This window comes from Folsomia candida, unplaced genomic scaffold (assembly GCF_002217175.1).
Source record: "Folsomia candida strain VU population unplaced genomic scaffold, ASM221717v1 Fcan01_Sc023, whole genome shotgun sequence".
Taxonomy (NCBI): Eukaryota; Metazoa; Arthropoda; class Collembola; order Entomobryomorpha; family Isotomidae; genus Folsomia; species Folsomia candida.
In genome coordinates, this window is record NW_019091215.1 from 1,125,411 (window position 1) to 1,150,182 (window position 24,772).

At 37.3% G+C, this 24,772-nt stretch overlaps 2 protein-coding genes across 2 annotated transcripts; one reads left to right on the top strand and one right to left on the bottom strand.

Annotated features, from left to right (window-relative positions):
- Positions 1-4,706: 4,706 nt before the first annotated feature.
- On the bottom strand, positions 4,707-5,788 carry LOC110859004. Its single transcript, XM_022107880.2, has 2 exons — positions 5,571-5,788; positions 4,707-5,046 (listed from the first exon to the last, which is right to left on the bottom strand). Exons 1-2 carry the CDS (start codon positions 5,706-5,708, stop codon positions 4,756-4,758), a joined length of 429 nt encoding a protein of 142 aa, XP_021963572.1. The 5' UTR covers positions 5,709-5,788; the 3' UTR covers positions 4,707-4,755.
- Positions 5,789-11,082: 5,294 nt separating this feature from the next.
- LOC110859027 lies at positions 11,083-13,513 on the top strand. The gene is made up of 7 exons (XM_022107893.2): positions 11,083-11,250; positions 11,736-11,789; positions 11,909-12,000; positions 12,107-12,146; positions 12,410-12,623; positions 13,170-13,195; positions 13,332-13,513. Exons 1-7 carry the CDS (start codon positions 11,241-11,243, stop codon positions 13,400-13,402), a joined length of 507 nt encoding a protein of 168 aa, XP_021963585.2. The 5' UTR covers positions 11,083-11,240; the 3' UTR covers positions 13,403-13,513.
- Positions 13,514-24,772: the final 11,259 nt, after the last annotated feature.

A 24,772-nucleotide genomic window follows, 5' to 3' on the forward strand; every position in this document is an offset into this window, starting at 1 on the left:
TCCACGCCTTCACTAGACACAGCGACATGGTTTGGTTTATACAGAAATTTTGCATGACCAGTGGAGTCCCTCTGTCGATGAAATTTGAGCCGAATTTGATCTTGAGAGTGCCACATGCATTCATCTCTCTCTTTAAGAGCGCCCTTTTTCCAATTTGATACCCAATTGTTTTTTGGCCCAAGGCATCCAGCACCCTTTGTGAGGAAACATTCACCAAAGACGCTAAAGTAATTACCAGAATGTTGTTTATCCCTGAAGTGATTACTAGAAGGGGGAATATTGCGAATCCAGGCAGAGCAATTTCTCTGTGCAAAGTTATGCAAACGTACAACGAGGATATTTGAATTGCTGGAATGCAGGATATGATCATAGGAACGATTCTCTCGGTGACGAAGGCGTTGAAGGATTTCTCCAAGATTTGGACATAACGGTACAGTCTGATGCAGGTTGTGAAGTCTGTGTCCTTTTCGATTTTTGAAATTTCCCTGAATATAAATTAAGTTAGCTGTGTAACTACATATATGTCGCTCGAGCTAATATACAGAAGTTTATCAGAGTAAAAATGAAAATTTCATAAGCAAATGCACGTATGTAGAGGATTCGTTCATCCAATAATTCAACCTAGTATTATTTACCAGCATATACAGGGTGGTTTAAATGTCAAGTTACAATGGAAGATTTCTCAATGGGAAAAATTCGCAAATCTCCATTAGTTACCGAAATTTAGCCTCTGAAATTCAATATTTTAAGAATTTTGTCATCATTGTCCATAAGTTTTTATAAAAATTAATCAAAATCTCAGTTCCAAATCCGTAACTATGTAAGGGAAATTTCGAATTTTTCCCATTGAAAAATTTTCAATTGTAACCTGACATTTAAACCACCTGTAAAAATAATCCAGAAATATATTAATAGTCGATGACCATTACGAATTTATTAATTATGCTGCTATCGTAAGAGAACATACAGGATCCAAGTAGTTCCAGAATATTTATTATGAAAGGCCATCCAAGTTTCGAACATGTGTACTCCAAGTTTTATTCCGTAACGTAGCGACATAGCTGGTGAACGCTCGCATGCTGCTAACATTGACAAGATGAAAGGTGGCGTGCATGGGAGAAATCGTAACAAAAGGAAGACCAGAATTGGGTATGAGAACACGCCAACTTCCACCAGGAACAGAAATATCTTGACTGCTTTAGTTCCCCTCGAGATGGGAATCTTTGGTAGACCTGTGTTTGTTTCGGGAACAAAATTAAGGTTAAATATCAATTGATTGCAATTAGGTTTTGCGAATTTATATACGATTTTTGCTCGTGAGCTTCCTAGAAAACTTTAATATTTATAAAAGCTAGAAATAGTCACTGGAATTTATTCGGTAGAAATTCTTTACATTACTTACTATCCATAATCGTTTCTTCAAAATCCAAAATAGCATTTATTATTTGAATGGGAGCTATATCTATGGAATAATTCCACCGTGGGATTCCGGCAGCCAGGGAGGCCAATAGCATTGCGAAACCTTGTAATCTTCCCGACATTGTTAACGGGCCGAAGCAAATGTTGAGAAACATTGCCGTGCAGTATATCGCTGTTAGGACGCATTGCAGTTTGAACATGCGAATTAGTCCGATCGATTTGGTTTTCACGAAACGTCCCGACTTTTTGTCAAATTCGAACGGGATGCATTTCAATCTGTGACACATCCTTACGTGGAAATTCAAAATGGGAAGAAATTCCCTTCGATACATTGTGTTCGTCTTAATTATTGATAAAGAATGGTTCACTGGGTGTTGATTTGTTTGTTGGATTTTCCGAGATAATTTAAAGCAACGTGCACGGAGTTAGATAGGGAATGCTGCTATCGATTAACAGAATTACCTGTAAATGAAATCTAAATCAGTTATTAAATCTATATCTAATGGCGAGGCATAACCACTTAAATATGGCAAGAAAGGGCTCCTACATACATATTGGCTGAAAGAAGCCTTCTGTCAGTACCATCCTGAATAATCCAAACGCTGCCATGCTGTTGAAGGATCAGACTTCTACATGGTTTCGCCTAAAACTGAATTATATGAAACTTTTCCCTTACCCTGTCGAATATAATGGGCTCATGAGCTAATAAAGGAACTTCAACTCATTTTACATTTTCTCTAACGCTTTTCACTGAATTTTACACATTGGCATGTAAAGTTCGAGTTAAAAATCATCCCTATGCACATTAATAAAAAATAGTGTCATTTTTCTACCACGATTTAATTGAATATTCATGCACAGGGAACCGATTTAAAAAGAAATTGTTATATATCATATCTGTAAAGTCTATGCGTGGCAATACCTGCTTACGCGAATGGATTAGAGTTATCCATTTATTCTGATTCGCATAAGTTGATTTCTGTAATCATTGCGAACCTTCGATATCGCACACTAAATCTTCAGCAGTACAAATGCCAAGAGTATTAATTATTAGACCATCAATTAAATTTTGTTGATGGCTTGCTGAGCACATATTTTCCATGAAGGTAGCCAGTAAATGTAAATAGATTCGACATTCAGTTTAGGTAAATTGTTGACGAGAATCTCTTTACACGTGGAGAAAAACAGGCCCGCATTTCTCATTTCGTATCCGTAATCTACATAATGCAAATAATGTAGCTGCCTGCGTACATATTTATTTACTGAAATCGGGTATAAAACATTTCTATTTGAGAAACCGAGACGAACGTCATGTATTTACATACATACTTATGTATCAGCCATTAATAAATATGTAATTATTTCTACGGAACATTCTCATACTCGAGGACTGGAGAAAATTTCTTACACGCAATTTCGGCCTTTTACTACGAAAAATAACTTTTTCGACCCAGTCCAACTTAATACCAATAAACAAATAATAGAAGAAGGATGGTGGGTCCCATCAAAATTTTTGAAATTTTTGTAAATAGATGGGGTGAAAACATAGCATTTTGGCTATTTCATTTGGGCTCACCCATAAAGATGGGCCGATTTTTCTAAAATATCCGTTTCCATTTTTCAAGCTCGTACTGCATGATTAACTGCGAATACTCATTAGAATTTTCTTAACCGAATTTACTATAGTAGGAAAGCCAGTTAAATTCTGCACAAAATAAGCCAAAACACGATGGACGAATAAAAGTCGTCTGGAAATGGTTGATGGAATGAACTGCAATTTTGCACAATTACTTATCACGGGTTTTCAAAACCTATATTTACGAGTTATCAGAAAATTAAGCCAACAATTGGGAATCACATGGCGCTCATCATTCCTTTGAATGGCCCGTGAAGAGAAAAATATAAATTTAGAAATGTTTTAAAAATCCCACCATCAGACCCAAATTGAAGAATTCAGTCATATTTTCAGGAAAAATTCAAAGTAAGCGTGTAGCACGGCGCTATGCTTTAGTTTTTAAAACCACTTTTGAAACCATGGAAGAATTTTAAAAGTAATTGAACTATTATTATGACAAAGCGTTCAATTTTCGTAAACAAATATAACCGGAAATCCAGACAGATGGTGCTTTTCATTATCTACGGAGGATGATAAGTTTACTCCCAGCTTTGTTCTAGTTTTATAACTCGTGCATTTTTACCCGCTCGGTCAAATGCCGACCCATATCCTTAATCCAAAATCTATATGCAGTTACGCCCACGTGACTGCTACGCCCACGTGGTCTGGCGGTCTTCCTCTCCATCCTTCCTATCCCCATTCCTTCACACTCACATTGGTTCTTCCCGTGAGCAGTCACCAAAAATTCTCCCTCCGGTCCTGAAGAAGAACGAAGGTTCGAAACGTTGACCATTGGCCCTTAAATCCGGATTCTACAGTTTACAGTGAGTCTCATCCCATTCCTTACTCCCAGTTATTCAATTAAAGCCCGTTTTGCCCGAATAATTTTGCTCTCTTTATTAATGACGTGTTACTTGGATTATATGGAAATTTTCCAAATAGGTTTCGTACTGCTGAAAGACCACTAAATGGTGCATAAAATGAAAAAGAACTGAAATCGCTATCATCACCGCTTAACCACGTATTGTAATTTTAATTTCGAGTTTAGCCTTGCCCGGACAATATTGTTCTATAGTGTATGCAATGCAAATTACATTGCCTTATGCAAGTTTTGCATATGCAAATGAGTTCGGCTGCGCCGGAAGTGGTGAGTGATTGCTCTCTCTCGGACAAAGTGACGCAATCCAGCCGGGGGACGTCGGAAAACCGACCCCAGGAAACGCATGAGAAATGAATTACAAAGTGGATCAACATTTAATGGGACCACTTTTTAACGAAGTGTTAACTACTCGCTAATACCGAAATAACGATTTATTTACATGGACACGAACAAATTACCAGGATTGTATCTGTAATATTTTTAACTGCCAACTATTCATTAGATTTGCAAGAATCCATAGGCATTTCATTTCGGCCTTTATTCCTGTGTTAAAAAATATCAGTTTTGAAATTCATCACAAAATTTGCAGTACACAAGCAGTACCTGCATGAAATTTATGTACCATTAACATATTAGTGATAACATCCAAGGCTTCGAAGTTTGTCAATTTGAGAACTAGTTCTGTTGTGAAATATGTTAATACTTATAAATTTTAAATTTATAAGATGCATTAATTATAAATTAATTACTAATTAAAATAAGTCATTTGGTATTTTGGAATCTCAAAACTAATAGTCGTAGAAAAAAGGATTATTATTTGTGGTACGTAGGTACATATTTATTAGAGAAAATTTATAAAGACTTGGAAATGTGCACAAATCTCCACACGTCCAGAAGTCACATCTGAAATCGCCGCCCTAATGGGAAGCGTACTTCCGGCCAATACATCATTTGGAACAATGGTGAACTTGATTACGTAAGTTAGTCCTGGCTGTACGGATGGGTTGTCCAGGTCAGTATCGATGATAACTAGTTCTCCAGTGAAATAAGTAGTTGTGACCCTGAGGTGCAGTTGGCTTGAGGCGGTGCTCGGGATCAGGTCTCCTTCAGCTAGGTATGGAGTGCCCGGATTCTAAAGTATTGGTCAAATTAGAGTTAAGGTCAGGGTGCATAAACATTTTGTTTATGCAACTTTGGGGAATCTTTTTAAAATTTAAACAATAGCAAGTTTTGAAGGCACTTAAAAAGCGTTGAAATTTGTACTTAATTTAACTCAGGGTGCATAAATATTTTTGTTGTCCGTGGCTTCTACTAAGGGGGTCATGCAAGGATTATTGTTTTTAATTAAAATTTCGGGAATTACATGTAATTTTGCCGTGAATTTGGTTAGTTGCCATGGAAAAATTGTATGCCTATCCCGAACTTTAAATTTTTTTGAAAACAAATTCATCCTTGCATCGTCCCCTTAGGAGAAACCACGGACAACAAAAATGTTGATGCAGCCTGAGTTTTAAGTGACATTTAATGATCAAATTAAGTACAAATTTCAACGCTTTTTATTTGTTATGAAGCGCCTTCAAAACTTGCTATTGTTTAAATTTAAAAATTTCCAAAAGTTGCATAATTAATGGACAGTCCTTTCCCTTCAACTCTTACCAGACGGCAAGTTGTTCCATTGCAATTTTCTACTCTAAGTTGCGTAAGCGTTCCTACACCGCCGCATCTCTCGTAACTAACGACTCCCCCAACCGCAGATCCCACCATGGATAGCAAGATAATTGCGAAGAGCTTCATGTTTCCTGGAAACTTAAAAAAAAATTAGTTCCTCTAAGTAAGCAAACTGGACGACCCTTTGCGAACGAATGCTGTAATCCACATTCAACACCGTACTTTTATACCTGTCAACACACTGCACTATGGGCCAGGGGACCAAAAATGTGGCCGTTAAGGCAGTACTTTGAATTGGCTACTCTAGTATACGATTATGGACTACACTACCATGTTGTCCTAAATGCATAATATTAAGCAAAAAGTTACACCCACTCCGGAGTACCAGGGGGGTAAACTTTACCAAACACATTGCGGAGATAGGGAAAAACGCCATTTAGCATTTCCGTCCATTTCCGTGTTTTGCAAACTTGCTTTCTATACCATTCGAAACCTTCTGGTGCGGTGAATAAATGCTGGTGCCGGAAACTGCCACTTTCGAATACAGGTCCAACCATACCCCTTCCAAGTCACATACATAACGAAATAAGTAAGGACTTAAATTGATGTCATTTAATTGCATTCGCGGTAAACATCATCATGCGACATATCGATTTGATGGGGACGATGAGAGGGTCCATCGACAGCCCATCCAGATCCAAGAACCACCCCCTCAGGGGGTGGGGCACTAAGTGCCCCCCATTATAGGTAAACCCTGGCATGCGACATATCATTTTCCTCGGTAGACCAAGACGATCACAATAAAAGTAACATTTCTAAACGTGGAAGCCACACCCCACAAGGGTGTGGTCAATTGGACCAAAATTTAGTTAGTAAATCCTAGCATGCGGCACATATGACTCGGTAAGTAGAGGTTAACAAAAAAATAAAGAAAATTCGAAATTTTGAAAGCACGCACGCAGGGGGCGTGGTAACAAGGATCTTTAAAACTTTTAATATGAGAAATACCTAAAATTGGGAAACCGCACCCCCAGTGGGCGTGATTCTAAGAAAACTTTCGGTTTTAATAAAACCATCCCCGGTGTTATATCACGTTCCTCAGCTCGACGAGGGGATCTCGACAGAATAATTAAAATTTATGAACCACACCCCCAGTGGGTGTGTCTCTAAGCAAATTGTCGATTTAACGAAACCATGTAATGTGATATATAATTTGTCTCAACTCGACGAGGGGATTTCGACAGAATTATTAGAATTTTGAAACCACGCCCCCAGTTGGTGTGGTGTTCAGCGACTTAAACTTGTGTTCTACGATTTTAAATTTCCCCCACACCGAAATAATACCACCTGTATTTTTGTTTCCATGAGCGCTAGTGTTTTCGGTTGTAGCGATTTTTGAGAGCATTTTCTTCTCAAATTTAAATTTGTCAAAAAGTTTATTGTTTTATAATTTTAACTCTACATCAAAAAGGAAAGAACAAAAACATTTTTTCTCAAAAATTACTAAAAATACAATTATAAAAATACGTTTCTAAAAATTTAAAACTGTGTATGATATTTCGCAATTTTAAAAAATGCAGCGAGAAATGTGAGATTTGTGAAAAATTAAAATTTTAAATTTTTCAAAGTGGGATTTTCTTAATTTACGCAATGCAATTGATATATATTGTCTAAATTCGCTCGTTTAGTTAAGAGAAATGATGTATTACATAACATGGCATGAGATGGTTTAGTTACAATCGAAAAGTCGCTGATGGTTGATTTTAGGCATTCCGTTGAAATCCGATTGTTGAGCTGCGAAAAATGATATAACACATGGCATGGTTTGATTAAAATCGAAAAACATTTTCTGGGAACCACACCCACTGGGGGTGTGGGTTTCCAATTTTAGGTATTCCGTCAAGTCCACCTTGTCGAGCTGAGAAAAATGATATATCACTTGATATGGGTTCGTTCAGATCGATAATTAGCTTAGAACCACACCCACTAGGGGTGCGGTTTCCAAAGTTTATGCATTCCGTCGAACCTACCTCGTCCAGCTGAGAAAAATGATATACCATATGACATGGTTTCGTTAAAACCGAAAATTTTCTGGGAACCACACCCACTGGGGGTGCGGTTTCCCAATTTTAGGTATTCCGTCGAGTCCCCCTAGTCGAGCTAAAAAAAATGATATATCACATGACATGGTTTCGTTAAAACCGAAAAGTCGCCGAGGGCCACACCCACTGGGGGTGTGGCGTGTGACTATTAAAAATTTCCTCACATAATATATGCCTTAGTTTATTGTTGCACGCCAATATCTAATTCTTATTTCTTCAAATTCGGCTTCTATATATTTTCGGCCAAAATTTATCAAATCTGGCCCACTGTGCACTGCTGGAATGAGTGATCATGAAAATTTTTTCCGTATGCGTACATATGTACTTCTCCAATGATTACTTGCGTTTGGTTGGTTACGCAAATTTAAAGATAAGTACATTATAAAATTAAGCTGATAACTAGTTAGGTACTTGATTAGAATTAAATTGCGATTCAACACCCAAAAATTTGATCTAAATAAGTAGACATATGTACATGCTGTGTGTAAATGATTAATTCTGACGTTTCAAATAATTCAAGTGCTACAACATGATTAAGAAGTATGCTTGAATGTAATGTTCCTCCGAATCATGGATGATCGATTGATTGATGATTGATGGATGACGGAGTTTATAAAGAATAATCAAATTTGCACACGGCTTTGCACCAATGAGGCAATGTGAACCAAGTGATGAAGTACTTATCATTCCGACACGCCGTGCCAAGCAAGTGGCAAATGAGAACTTGGTACAAGATTGATAATGTCATATCATAATTCCATTTGAGTAAACATAGTAAACATTGCACCGTGTGCAAATGCACTGGGTGCAAATTATAATTATACAATAAATTCAAAAAAGATTGCTTAGGTGAGACTAGAAGTGCGATTAAAATTTGGAAATTAACCACCGTTCTCAATATCAGAGAAAGTATTCGTATTCCTAGCACCATCGCGCTAGGAATAATTCCTTGGGCTTCGTAATTATATAAATTTGATTCTGATAGTACGAAGAAAGATTTTTTTTGGTTCTGATTATCTAATGGTGAGAAATTGAAATCCTAAGAAATTGGGATGGTAAGCAAGCTGGGGAACTTTACGAATTTGATTGTTTGTATATTTGTTCATCTAACTAGATATTTATAAATTAGAATTTGCACGAAGAAGTTAATCCAAGTGTTGCGATGCCAGGAATACGAATGCTTTCTCTGATGGTGGGGACGGTGATTTATTTTCATCTTTTAATCGCACGTCTAAACAATCGTTTTTTGGGTTTAGGCTACTCGTAACTTTTTACTGATAATTATTTACTGCATGCCAATTTATTTCATTTTTAATCGATAATTTTTCGAAATTTTTCAAAATATATTGACTTGTTTGTAACTTGTTTGTGTGGTCTTTTCTCTTTTCTCAAAAATTTCGCATTTTTGTTCTTCGTTCAACCATTATCAAAATCATTAGGGGATGCCTATTATAGCATCTCTTAACTAACTTTACAGTTGTTTTATGTTCTTGTCGTTAATCTAAATAGGCATGATTATATATCCTGAATATCAGACCCCATGAATATTGGAAATACTAAGCTCCACAGACCGCATTTTAGATATGTGTTTACAACCCCAACATTTCGAAGTTCATGTGGTTATAGTTAGGATAAGGTTTTGTGTTCCTTGTGAAGCAAGACAAGTTTTAAAATTTGCATCAAAATTGATTTGCTTCCCACTTTGGATTCAAACATAGCAACGCTACCTGGTTTCATACCACCGAGAAAACTTAGTCATTTCTTATTCGGTTTTGATCATGTAAAGTTTTGATTGAAGCTAAAAATACTTGCTTTATATTTTCCGAGCAGAATTGTCCATTAACCCCAGGAATTCTTTCTAATTATGCATAAATCAAATTCAACGTGGGTTTTTAAAACATATTTAGCTGAACAACGGACAGGATTTCTTGAGTGCTAGATCGGATTCGTCCGATTCGGATTCTACACGGCCATAATTGACTCTGGACCCTTATCTCATCAAAATCGGCTAAGAAATGGCAAAGTTATGGCTTCCGGTCACTTTTAAACTGTTGCTGGATGCTTACTCAGATAATTGTTTTTCCCACACCTAAGAAAAATCAGAATAAACATCCACCTGATGGATGACTGAAGAATAACACATTTTACAGATAATACATAATAACTAGGGTTGCCGCGGGTAACGGGTCGGGTACCCGTTACCCGCATACCCGCACGATTCTTGCGGGTACCCGTTATCTGCGGGTAGCGAGAACTACCCGCACGGGTAACGGGTAATTCAGTTTTTATTTAATTTTCGCCATAACCTAGTTCACAAAGAAAGTTAGCAGCAAGTTAGTCCGCATTTACCAACAAAAGCGTCAGTTTATTATTTGTCATTTTCCAGCAACAAGCGTTTATTACGAGTTTATTGTCTCTTTTTGGAAGCCAAAGAAGCATACGGTAGCCTCAAATACATTTCACGTCCATAAAATTTGGAGCAATTATTGTTTCTCAAGCATCGTTTGCCTGCTCTAAAATATCAATAATAATTTGTCCTGTATTTGTCTGTATTTATGTAAGACTGACCAGATTTTAATTTGTGCTTTGTAATTTGTGAAGATGAAAAACCTGAATCCGATAGAAAGCAAAAAATTTATTTGTAGACAATTCTTTTAATGAAAACTTCATTTCAATCAAAATTTGAAAAAATCAAACAAAAAATTGAACCTTTTTCATTCTATCGCAAGATTGCCCAGGAGAGTATATCAAAAAGTCAGGCCCAAAATTAGGAATAACATGGTACTTATCTTTTTGTTGAATCGATTCGAAGAAAAATATTGGCAGCAAAGTTTAATTTTTAAGTAAATGTTCTGTATCTTTTCCTCCACTGGACGAAAACCATGGTGGACTTTGAACACAGTTCCCCAATAGTTTCCTTTAAACGGGTCATTCAACGGAAAAATAAGTGTCATGTAATTCCTATTTTTTGGCTTAATATTTTGATATATGTACATAAATCGGTATATCTAGCTTGAAAAACGATCCAATGTAAGCCAAAGATTTTGGTTCCAAAAATAGCTAGTGACACCTACGAGCAAATTATGGCATGCGTTACTTGCATAGCATTATCTCGAAGTACATATCAACCCAAATCAACAAATAATTGATCAAATCAAATTTATTATGAAGTTTGGTTAGTTTTTAACCTTATTCTCATAACGGGTAGCGGGTAACGGGTACCCGCACGGGTACCCGTGCGGGTACGGGTAGTTGTGCTGCGGGTAACGGGTCGGGTAACGGGTAGCATTTTCGCTACCCGCGGCAACCCTAATAATAACCACTTAAAACTACCTGGTATAAATACTGCATCGTGCGTATCATAAATTTCGTACTCTATCGTAAATAGAGAGAAGCTTTTCGTGACTAAATATCACAAAAATGAAGCCTGTTGTAATTGCTGTCATTCTTTCCTTAGCCGTTGGCTTTGTGGAGCCCCATGGCTACCTCATGACACCTTTGGCCAGAACCTCCATACATTTGGACCCCAATCTCCCCTATAACCCACCTTATTGGTATGACAACAAGTAAGTTAAGTAGTGACAAATTATGCTATTTAAAATAAATTACATTAGTCCCATTGATTTTTCGTTGTATTTACATTACTGATAATGCGATGACGCCAGCTGTCTCGCTCCGATTTTGATGAAATTTCGATAATTATGTAACCTTTTGTAAATAATTGAGCACATGTTTCGGATTTTTTCATAATGCTCAGTTTAAATGAAGTCATGATGGTATAATTTGCCGAAAATTCGCATTTTTCTCCCTCAAAAACCAAAAAAAGAAAAACTCCAGAAAAATGCGAACTTTCGGAAACCTATCCCCTCATCAATTTGTTTAAACTGAGCATTATGAAAAACCCCGAAACATGTGTTCAATTATTTATCTAACACTACATAATTATCGTCGTTCCATCAAAATCGGAGCGAGAGAGCTGGCGTCATCGCATTGTGAGTCAGAACAGTACTCACTATATCTTCTTTGATTAATTAATAAATTTATCTTTCAGAGGGGTCTGGTGCAATAATGTTCATCAGGATCTCCAATATAGTCAGTGTGGAAGGTGAGCAGACGTGTATTGAATAGTTGTTCTAAAATAAGAACCTTCCGGTTATGAAGTTTTGTAATCTGGTCAAAACACTGGTACATATAACAAAAACTAGCGTCTTTGTTTTAATCAAGGTGTGGAGAAGCCGCTGGTAACTACGACGCTTCCCAAGGTGGTATTTACGACAAAGGGGTTCTTACCGGGAATTATACTTCCGGATCTGGTAGTAAGTTCAATAGATCGTAAATAGCTAGCAAAAGCCTGTTAAAACTTAAGCTTAGCAAATTCTAGTAATACCATAAAATTATAAGTTTACCGAACATATTTTTTAGGTAATTGAAATCAAAGCTGGCCTTGACAACGCTCATTTTGGTAAGAACATTTTGTTTTAGCACTATTAAAAATAAGATTTCCCCAAATTAGCAAAGCATATAAAACTTTTCATATTATTTACACCTTTTGTCCCAAAGACCTAACAAACCATTTGTCAATTGGAAAAACGGTCGTGTAATGATTTCAATTCTGTAAAAACTTGGAATAAGACTTTGCCATTCCACAAAATCAGTTAACACCCTTTGTAAATAGATGCAGGGTGCCTGCCTTAATGTTTAGAAATCGTTTTCTCTTGCATTTAGGTCACTTCCAAATGGAGCTTTGTGCCCAGGAGCAAGAGACAGATAACTGCTTCAACCTCCTTCCAGTTGTCTCCGCGTCGCAGCCGTTGAGAGGAGAATACCAAGTCTGCATCCCGTTCGACAACCCTGCTCCACCCAACGACATTGTCACCGTCCGCCTCCAGCTCCCAGCCGGAGTTAGGTGCAGTAGGTGCACCCTCCGGTGGACTTACAGGTATGAAAACCCTTAAATAAAAATGATTACAGTTCTTACCATAAGGCTCAAAAGTGTTAGACTGCAGGAATGGGCGTATAGCGTAAACTTTATGAGTCAGTTTGGATCTACGTTGATCCATGTTGCAGACCATACATGTGCAAAAAAGTTCATTCATTCAAAGCATTGAAAAATTTGCATTCCTTATTCACTAATTCATAATTTGTAAAAAAATATTCATTAATTATTCAATATTTGCTCATTATTCACTATTCCTTCATTATTAATTTTATTCAAAATTCACAGCATTAGATGAATTTCTCTACTTTCCCTATACTTTGAGCATTGAGGAAAAAATGAAGGATAAAAAAAATATTCATTCATGATTCATTCAATATTCATTTAATAGAAAATCAGAGTAAAATATTCATTCAATATTCATTCAATTTGTGAATATTGAGTGAATAATGTATTCATTCGTCATTGAATGAATGAATGTGAACATATACATATGCACCAGACGCCTAATTTTTTTTAATTCTGAAAAGACTAATCATAATTTTTCAGGACCTCATATCCTAATGGAGCATCAGGTAATTCAACAAATCACCTATGAAACAAATCATTCCAAAGATCATCATTCTAATTGATGATCAATTCACAAGAAATCACAAGTCCTATGTTTTTAAGTGCGAGTTTATCTTTTTATAATTTTCCGTTTTTCTCCAGACTGGGACGAATGCTATACTTCAGCTCCAGCCCAAACCTTCCGGAACTGTGTGGATATTAGCATCAATTAAAAACAGACGCTAAAAACGAACAAAAATTATTGTATCCCTAATACAATGTGTAAACAAATTGATCCAATGTTCAAATAAAAAGCAAGATAAATAACTGCAGATATTTAATTATTTCGATTTTGGAAACCAACGTTCATTTAACTGCATAGAGTATGTATATAATACAAATTTGAAGTTTGTCGGCCAGTGTAGTGTAGTGTATAAGCTACATTGCTCGACGCGGCGTCGAGCATTCAAGCTACTTGAATATTTCTAGAAAAACATTACCAAAAAACGATTTTTTACGTTTTTGGAAACTTATTTTTCCCCACGAAATGTCTGAATAAGTTTGAATAAATTAGCCTTATTGAAACTTGCATAGGTTTCTAAAAATTTTACACGATGTAACGAGATGGTGCCATTTGATGTGCGCTAAATTTAAGCTCAAATTTTTGAGGCTACTCATTCCCAAGTCATGTCCCAACAATAAGTGATTACCGTAAATACTCTATTTATAGCCGGGGCTAAAATCCAAAACTGAGGGTCACGGACCGGGGGTCACGGACTGAGGGTCACGCTACAATTAGCGACCGGTTACAATTAGAGACCCGGCTAAATTTTGTTCCGCCCAAAATTTTAGATTTTACAAGATCATGCTAACTCAATTTGAGTTTTCTTATTTAGCAAGATATGCCATCAGTAACCTTTTTCTTCAAATCTGCTTTAAACGAGGTCTATTTAGCAGTTGGTTTAAAATTTTCTGTCATGATTATATCCATTATTAACTTGAAATTAATTGGTAAAAATTAGTAGGTCAATTTATTTGTAGATTAGCATAATGTGCAACATTTTTCTTGAATGAGATATGAACGGGGACACAGCAGACAAGACAGGCTATAATTAGAGACCTGGCCATAATTGGGGACCCGGCTATAATTAGAGACCCGGCTAAAATTTCAAAAGCTTGGACTCTAGACCCGGCTATATTTGGAGACCGGCTACAATTAGAATAGGGCTATAAATAGAGGTTTTACGGTATATGGAAAGGAGAGGCCTTTTGTATTTACGTGAATCACTCCAAAAATACTGCATGATTAACGGTGAACATTATTGATTTTTAAAAGGTATGTTCCGCACTGTTTCTGACCAAAATTGTGATGAAATAACAAACTTCAAATACATTTAGGAAGTCGTGATTTTTTTCAGCTACATAAATCAGTTAAAAGGAACTCCCGCAATAAATTATCCAAATTTACCTCGAAAATATGCAAAAATTTACCACTTGATTCCATTATCATCTCTAAATCGTTTCCCCTTGATTCTTTGCTTCAACGTTTGAAGACATTACGCAGCTCCTTCGGGGTTCCTGCATACGCAGCCTCATTTCTTGCAATAAATTTGATAATGAGGGGTCCTTTGGTATCCTTGAAACTGGTCATCCTCAAGTTTTGGGAAGATTTTTGCAATTTTGCTTTCATGGTGGGTGGAGACCCCGTGCAGCCATTGCATGGATTATTGTTTGGTCCAAATATGTGTCATAATAGTAAATTCAAGTATCATATGCACTTACTAAAATATGAAGCAGGTTTCAGCTTTCATTTAAAACTTCAAAATTTGCATTAGGAAAGCCGAGTGTATCCTGTTTTTGAGATGGACAAAGCAATTTTGGTACCCAACAACTTATCAACTTATTAAGTTTTAAGAGCTTTACATACTCATATTATATTACTCGTATCTATGTATATAACTACATACATATGTCGGAATATTTCGAAGGTTTGCATAGAAAATTATAAACACTTATGTACCAAAGTAATGAAGATAATAAAGGCAACGGCGTTATTGTGCCATGATGTGTCCGGCAGGATATCGATGTTTAAACAGTAAAGTTGTACTTAATTGAGCATAATTTGATTTCATTATTTTGATTGTATTGTTTTCAAGCACGTGTACATATCAAGTATGTTTAACGGACAATCTAGTCTAGATATTGATTTTATTTTGGATTAACGATTCACACTAGGAACATATGTAAGTATTACTCCAAACTGTCCGGTAAGTTATTACATACTGAACTTTGAAATCCATCCATGAATAACATAACGAGTTTTTTAACTAGATTATCGAGACACATTACTTGTGGTAATTTGTATGCAATGTCTACCAATCAATCTTGCGACGCATCAAAGTTAAGTATTACTAGCGATAGCCAATACGAACATAATATATGTAACCGGAATAGTATTGAAAAGCACATTTGAATCAGTGCAATTTCAACAGATATTCACAAATTCAAATAATTCCGATGTATTGTTTTTGCAAAATGGCGATAGCGAAATATTGGGCTCCCCTTCTACTAATTCTGGCACATATTCTTACCTCGCTCAGTGTAGGTTGCGCAGAAATTGAAGAAACGAACGACAATGATTCTATCAACACCACCCGCGTTAAGGTATCTGACTATTTCATCCCATTTGAGCATTGTACAATGATGGTCTACACCCAAGGCAAATTTTTCCGGGGAACTAAGCGACTGACACACGGACCATTAATTTTACTTGTTTACAATGTCAGTATCAGCTTGCTGACAGGAGAGATGATTCACGACAAATTTTCTCTTGTGCGAAGACGAAATTCGGCGCCTCATTGTTGGGCTACGTTCACCATCCTACCAGAGAAAGCAGGTTTGTTTGAAGATAAGTTTATGAATCTGCCCTGCTTCATATCCAGATCTTGGCCTACCAATTATTTCAATTATGATGACGGTTGTAAACCACATAGTTTACATGTGGCCTAGGAGGTTAAATGTCTTAACCGATCTCCGTCGTCTTGAAGTTATCGTAGTAGATATTACCAGTGAAGATAATTCATTATTACGATTTGATTACCACAACTTGTACCACGTTAACAAACAAGCCATAGGGATGGAGCACTCTGAAGCATGGTACCATGTAGATTGTGAACCAGCTGATTGCTTCGATCAGTTAGCACAACATGGTAAACATGTGTCACAGCTGAACAAATATTTTTGGACTACAATGGGTATGCTTGCTCAAAACGTTCTGCGTGACTTATTTGATCAAATTAATATGCAGAGCTTGCGCCGTTCTCGCAATAACTATCAACGTTTAGCAAATTCAACATCGTTTCACGGATTTTTCTCCTTTCTAATCCTGCAAGACACCCTAATTAGTGGTTTTGTAAATTTGACGCCCTATCACAAATTTGAACCGATGCAAATGATGACTTTTTGGAGAATGGGAGGGTATGAGTTTGTAATGAATGACGTTCAAACGTTTAGCTTTGTATCTTGTTATGGAGTAAAGCGAAATTCCGCAACGTTAACAGCGCTTAGTAGCCCATTTGATTTGACATCTTGGACATGCACAGGGATATGTTTTATCATGGTGGTCTTAATTTTGACCTCCTTCCTACGAAAATATATTTCAGACACGGTGTTTCTGATTGTTGGGATATCACTAGAGAACTCGGCTTCGTTGTCAGTTTACGAAACTAGCTTTAGGCAAAAGGGATATTCCGTCTTCAGAGTTTACACGCTTGTCGCATTATGGAATATCTTGATAGGAACAATTTTAACCAATTGGTACAAAACTTGGTTCACGATGGAAATGATTGTTCCCGTGGCTTACAAATCACCCTGGACAAGTGTGATGGACGCGGAAGGGATTAAAATTCTAATGCCTTTCGATCTACTGACCGGAAAAGTTTTTGATAGTGTACCTGTTAGTGATTATTTTCTGTATAAAGTTTTCTACATGCAAATTCTCTTTCGTTGTGATCTAATAAGACAAGATCGTAAACGTCAGGTGGCGCAAAGGATAACGGCGACAAATTTATTTAATAGGCTGAAGCCACATTTTGGGATGGAGAATAGTTTAAAGACGGTACGGAATGTGACCTTTCCACCAACGAGTAGCTTAAGTAAACCTTACGATAAAAATGCGTTACTGGATTACCCCATTCAACCAGTGGAATACGATCAGCGGGATAGTTACGGGGTGATTAAACGTTTTCAGACTTGTGCAAAAGTGGCGCTAATGGACACAAAGGAGAATATCGCGGCAATTACAATTTTTTTAAACGATTATCAACGAAAGGTGGCATACGTAAAAGGAGATGGAGACTCCTTCTTCACGACCGTTAGAGGTTGGGTTATGCCTCCGGTAAGAAATAATTATGTGGAGAAACGTCTCAAAGTTTTTATATCTTCAGGAATTTTTACACATATAAAAGTCTTGTATAACTTGTGGAAACCGACAAAGCTATTGGGGCACTATGCGAATTGGACTGGTCCGAAGGTAGAGGCGGTTTCACAACTGGATATTAGTTCTAAAATAACAACAGGTTTTTATGTTTATTTGATTGGTTTGTCAATGTGTGTCTTAATGTTGCTTGCAGAAATTATAAAACGTAAATATAATCTAAAGTTTAATTCTTGATTTTACTGATCTTAAACAAGTTTAGGAGAATTCAATTGATGACAAATTTCCTAACTGCTTACCTAACGTTATACTATTTAAATGAAGTCCCCCATATTTGTATGTGTTCCATATTGTCGAAATGCTCACGATAGTAACAGTCATTACTAGGGTAGTGGTTTGAGGAATATCTATGTATTTGATAAAATAAATTGCTTAGGTTACTACAGTTTAAATCAATTTTAAGATAAGTAACTAAATAAACGTATTTATTCAATTTAATTAAATAAATATTTAGTATTTTGTATATTTTTGGAATTGTGTTCGTACTCTGAATCAAGAGTAATAAACGCATATAACCAAGGAGTGAAAGAAGTGTGTCATAGACAAAATTTGTATCACATTGTATTTGCTAGTCGAAAATGCGAGTGCACCATTAGGTACTATCACGAGTTACTAAAGTCGCCACCGCTTGACCAAATTTCATTTAGGCACGGAAATTTTAAGACATCATTACAATGATGTCCAATGCATTGGGCTCGGGGTCGAGTGTACCTGCATTCACAATGGTGAGGCTGGCAGCGAGGATGATAAGCAACTTTGTAGTGATAACTACGTATTCATCTATTTACGACAAAGGTAAACCTGATCTATCATTATTTCGCGTAGTGGGAAAATTTGGAATTTGTATGGTTGGGTTTGAAATGGGGCAGTGTTGCATAAATAATTAAGTTATTTAACTACTTCAATTAACGAAATGAAAGCGATCAAGGCCATGGCCAGTTTTCGAGCAATCCTAAAACTAATATGGTTGATAAGAGAATGCCATTTTACTATGCAAATTTGTAACGATTTTAACAAATAACTTAGAAACTATTTGCGTCGTGTGCACGAACAGCAAAATATCAAACATCGTTTATTTCTTTGTTAAACATGTCGAGCATTACTCGACTCGTTTATTTGTTAGTACATATGGACTGGTCACTGATTGAAAGTGTCAAGGTTCCCCCTACTTTTTGAAGCACTTAAAAACAAATTTTGGATATGTAAAAAAGCATTAAAATTTGGAAATTTCATGAACTTTCTAAAACTGAAACAGAATTTGATTATTTCGTTTGTCTTTTCGTTAAAAAATGACAGCACAAAATTTAGAGGAAGTGCAAAAATTTTTTTGCCACTCGGTCAAAAAAGTGTTTTTCTCGAATCGGAAAAAGGCCACTGACCACCCCATTTTTTAAAGGATGAACCGGAGAAAATTAATCATACACTATATCGTTATAAGGATCGTGAAAATGTAAAATATTCAATTTTGCCTTGACGACCTGTCCGCCAAAAGACCAAAACACTGACGAGAAACATGAAAAAACTTTTATAGAAAACTCCAACAGGTCCTTGAGGGCTGCACCCAGAAAACTAAAAATTTCAAAAACCTGTTTTCGCAAGATCATAGCCAATAAGTTGGGCTTCAAAACTTGCAACATTATAACCGCGCTAAATTACAATGAAGATAAAAAAGCCGGGACTAAAACAATCTGTCGAAAACTTGTTGAGAAAATGTTGAAATAGACTCCCAGAAGTTTGTCGGCGTGGATGATGAAAACTACCGCCCCGTTGATCTCAAAGCGTCAATCGTGTAAAGTTCTGCTCATGTAGAAGTGAAAATGACGTTCGTTCGAAATATAAATTCAAAACCAAGGAAAATTTCCAATGAAATACATAAAATGCCTGACGAGTGACAAAAATCGGAGGGTCTCAAATCGATTCACCTCCAAGAAGAAAAAGAACTCCGCAGTTTATTTAAAAGAGTGCATCATCAAAAGATTGACCCCCTCTATCAAAAGCAAATGCGTTTAATTTTGTTCTGAGGTGGGTACGTGCAAGAATCTCAAAATAATGACAGCGTACCATCGCGGGAAAAAAACTGCTTCTTCGCCAAAAAAACATCGGTCCAAACATACCTCATTGTCGGTCCATTGAAAACTTTTGGGCACTAATTGAGAAACAATATACTTAGAAAAAGGGACACCAACAAATTTCAAAAAATTTCGATGAAGAAAGATGGAGAAAGTCATCATAGAAGTGTTGAAAATAACCCTGATTGTGTATGTTATAATATGAATTATGTCGCTAAATGTGCATCATTGCACATACTTGACCACCTAATATTATGGGTGGATAAATGCATGCATGAAAAGTTGAATGACTTAGATGATGATCTTATATGTATGACAATGAGCTACGTTTAATAAATCAGTAGCTGAAAATACTCCAACAGTCGAGCATCTCTCTCCTTATATTTTGAACACGTTATCAGCACGGGTTCTGCAAAGTTTCTGAAAAACTTAAATTTCTGAAAAGATTTTAAGTTTAAAAATATAAGTTTGAGACAATAAAGTCAGAAAATGACTACCACGACTTCGGGAACGACAACAACTACCACTACGACAATAGTGGGTAGAAAGTTTGACACATCTTCGATATCTAAACTTGACGGTGATAATTTCCGTGTTTGGAAAGTGAGGATGTCAAGCCTATTTAGGTCGCATGACCTAAACGAAATAGTGGACGGAACATCCACCAGACCTGCAGCAGTAGGTGATCCTCAAAAAGAATGGGATAAACGCAACAATGAAGCTATGACTTCGTTATATTTGTGCATGACTGACGCCGAGGTGGAGTCGATTTCTGGGTGTGCAACAGCCCATGAAATCTGGAATAAACTAAACACGATGTACCAAAGCATCAGTGGAGAGAGCAAACAAGTGCTGTGGCAGAAATATTACAGCATTATGGTAACCTCAGGCAAGTCCCCAGTTAAAACAATGATTGAAATACAAAATTATGCCGCCCAACTGCGAAGTATGGGAGCTGTAATTGATGACGAGATGGAGGTCGCTAGGATAATTTCCAGTATGATGGACGAAAAGTTTCGCCAATTTCGAGAGGCCTGGAGGTCAGTTGAGATTGCGAAACAAACATCAGCTCTACTTCTCTCCAGGTTGAAAACCTGGGAGTTAGAAGATGGCGAGACGTACAAAAATGCTTCACATGTCGAAGAGACATCAAAAGCATATGCAGCCAAGAAAGAGCGACCAAAGCGAACCAGACAAGAAATTAGTGATCTGAAAAAGAAAACTAAATGTCACATCTGTAAATTAAAGGGCCACTGGAAAAGTGAGTGCACCTTCAAAGATAAAGATTCTGCAAAGAAGGAACAGAAATCTGATGAAAAATCAGAAGGAGCTTATATGGCTGGTGGGCTAAGTGACCTTTGGATAAATGACTCTGGTGCAAATCGCCATTATTGTGGGCGAAAAGACTGGTTTTTCGAATATAAAGAATACCCATGCCCAAAATCGGTCAGCATGGCCGATAACTCTCTCATGCTTGTAAAAGGCGTAGGAGCAGTGAAAGTGAAAGCACTTATTAACAAAGTTTGGGTAGAAATAACTATTTATCAAGTTGAATATGTGCCAGGGGGGGCAAATTTACTGTCAGAAAATGTTCTTCTCGACAAAGGCTTAGTAGTAAGCAAAAGCGGAAATAATCAAATTATTTATTATCGCGATGGACAGCGTGATATTGAAGCCGAACGAAGAGACGGTCTTCAAATAATGAAATTCAAGCCAATTGTAAACAGAGCGATGGCCTGTATCAAGCCTGTCGTATGGCACGAGAGATTAGCTCATATTAACTCCAAGTTTCTGAACGATACTAAGGACAAAGAGGCTGCGTATGGCCTGGAAAATATGAAGCGAGAGGATGTGAATTTCAAGTGCGAAATATGCATGAAAGCAAAGTCCAAGAAGAAGAGTTACGTTACAGTTGAAAAAACTGTAAAGTATTTGCCAGGAGAATGCTTACATTCCGATCTTGGTTATGCAAATGCAATTTCGAAAAATGGAAATTCGTACTTCCTTGTAGTAAAGGACGAAGCATCAGCTTTTAGACAAGTATATTTCCAAAAGAAAAAAGGTGAAACCGCAATGAATGTTATAGATGCGATTAACTTCATGCGTACTCAGACCGGAAATAACGTGAAGATGTTCAGATCGGATAATGGGGGCGAGTACAAATGCCAAGAATTGGTATCCTTCTTCTCTAAACGAGGAATACGATTCGGTCTCAACTCACCTCAGTGCAGTCCCAGTAATGGATTCGTAGAACGTGAAATGCGAATCGAACAAGATGCAGCGAGGTCAATGCTGATCCAAAGTCAGCTGCATGAATCGCACTGGGAGGATGCAATCCGAACTGCATGCTACGTACTCAACAGAACCTTGAGTACGAAAAATACAGAAAAAACTCCATACGAACAAGTTATAGGAAAGAAACCTACTTTACAGCATGTTCGGATTTTTGGGAGTAAAGCTTTCGCTCACATAACAAATGGACAAGGAAAGAAATTCGATGACAAAGCTACAGAATGCATTTTGGTTGGTTTTGATGCGCATTCAAAGAACTACATTTTGTATGATCCAGCGGAAGGAAAATATCACTACCAAGCTAAACATGTGAATTTTATCGAAACAAATGCTTCTCGAAGAGAGAGCATTACTAACGATGAACCTGATTACTACATTTTCTACCGAAGAAGTAAGAAATGATGAAACTGAACAAACAGACGGGGCAAGTGAGACAGAGGATGAAGAAGCTGAGACTTATTCGTCAGCAAGCAATTCTCCGCAGCAAACTAACCCCAAAGTTCATCAGCACAACGAAACATGGGCAGATGAGATACAATGGGAAGCATCACAAGAAGACCGTAATTTTGTGAACACCTCCCTCCCACCACAGCCCAGTTCCTCTAAACCCAAAAGGGAGAGGCAACAAAGGAAGTTTTATCAAGCCGGCAGCGGTGACGGAAATGTAGCTATGCACGCAACAAACACCGAGCCAACAACTTATTCAGCAGCTCTCAGCTCTAAATATGCTGGAGAGTGGAAGGAGGCGATGGATTCTGAAATGAGAAGTCATTCTGAAAATGGAACATGGAGACTTGTAAAACGACCCGTAGGAAAAAAGGTGCTGAAAAACCGGTGGGTTTATAAAATTAAGCACAATCCAAACGGTGAAATTGAGAAATTTAAAGCACGCTTAGTGGTGAAGGGTTTTAACCAAGTCAAAGGTGTAGATTACACTGAAACATTTGCACCAGTTAGCAGATATGAGACGATCAGAACTTTGTTGTCTGTAGCAGCAGCAAGGAAATTAAAATTAGTACAATTCGACATAGGAACAGCTTACTTGAATTCAGAACTAAAAGAAGAAGTATACATGGAACAAGCTGAAGGTTATGAAATCGGATCTGATATGGTCTACATATTGGACAAAACCTTATACGGACTGCCACAATCAGGACGGGCTTGGTTCGAGACATTTAGCGCAAAGCTGAAAGAAATGGGATATGTACAATCCAAAAGCGACAAATGCTTGTTTATGAAAACAACATCCACGGGAAAAATATACGTAGTAATATACGTTGACGATGGACTCTTTGCTGGTAAAAACAAAAAGGAGTTGCTTGCAGAAATTGAGAAGTTAAAAGCTTCATTCAAAGTTACAATTCAACCCCTTGTCAGATTTCTCGGCATTGAAATCTTACAAGTGGAGGAAGGAATATTCTTGCACCAGACCAAGTATATCGAGGATTTGCTTGAGAGATTTGGAATGCAAGATTGCATCACACTACCAATTCCTATGCAGCCTGGTTTGCAGTTTGACGGGAGTGAATGTGACCCAAATTTAGAGTTTCAACAACTCATTGGTTCACTATTATTTCTAGTGCGATGTACACGACCAGATATTGCGTATGCCACGCATTATTTATCCCGGTTTTTTGGGAGCTACAACAAACTACATATGAATGCAGCAAAAAGAATCCTGCAATACCTAAAAGGGACAAAATCTCTTGGTATTATGTACACTGAAAGTGAGGCAGACCGAGACGTCGTCTGTGCGTACGTAGATGCAGATTACGGCTCCGACACAACTTCACGGAAATCAACATCGGGTGTATTATTCACTCACAACAACTCTCCCATCGTGTGGATGAGTAAGAGACAAACCTGCATAAGTTTATCCAGTTGCCAAGCTGAATATGTAGCTTTAGCTCTCGCTGGAAAAGAAGCGGTCTGGGTAACCAGATTATACTTAGAGCTAGATATGATTTCACTGGAAAATGAACCTATCTGTCTAAAAACGGACAGCCAGAGTGCAATTAGACTGGCGAAAAATGATGAATTCCACGACAAATCAAAACACATTGACATTAGGCATCACTTCATCCGAGATCTGGTTGAAACAAACCAAGTCCTATTGGAGCATTTGCCTGACAAAGTTCAACCTGCTGATATTTTAACCAAATCAGTGGTGAGGGAGTCGTTTGAGACGAAAAGATATTTGATGGGAATGGTCCCTCCTCCTCCTGCAAAGGAAGAGAAGAGAAGAGCACTGTGCAGTGTTATTGTCAACCCAAAGCGACCCAGTTTATTGTGGAGTTTTATGGCTTTATTGCTCTCATTTTTAACTATTGGAGCAACCGATTTACACAAAGAGGGAAGTCCTGTTTTGTGGAGAAAGAGCTATGAACCAGTGGTGATCGGATTTCATGCGATAAATATGAGAATCGCTTTAATTTCACCATGCGAATTTTTGCCATTGGATGATTTGGAACCCAGAATTGCAAACATCATGAAAAAACAATGTGAAAAAGCATATGACGAAATATTTCTAAATAATTTAGAAGATATTTGCTCTCCACCACAAGGGAGGCGAAGACAAAAAAGAGTAATTCCTGTCGTTGTGGGATTTATTCTTGTCGCTTGTGTTGGAAGTGCTGGGATCGGACTGGGCAGTTATGCAATAGCAGAGACACACCGACTAGAAACTCCACAAGACGAACTAGAATTTGCTTTCAATAAACTTGAAAGACAAGTTTATGAAGACCGTC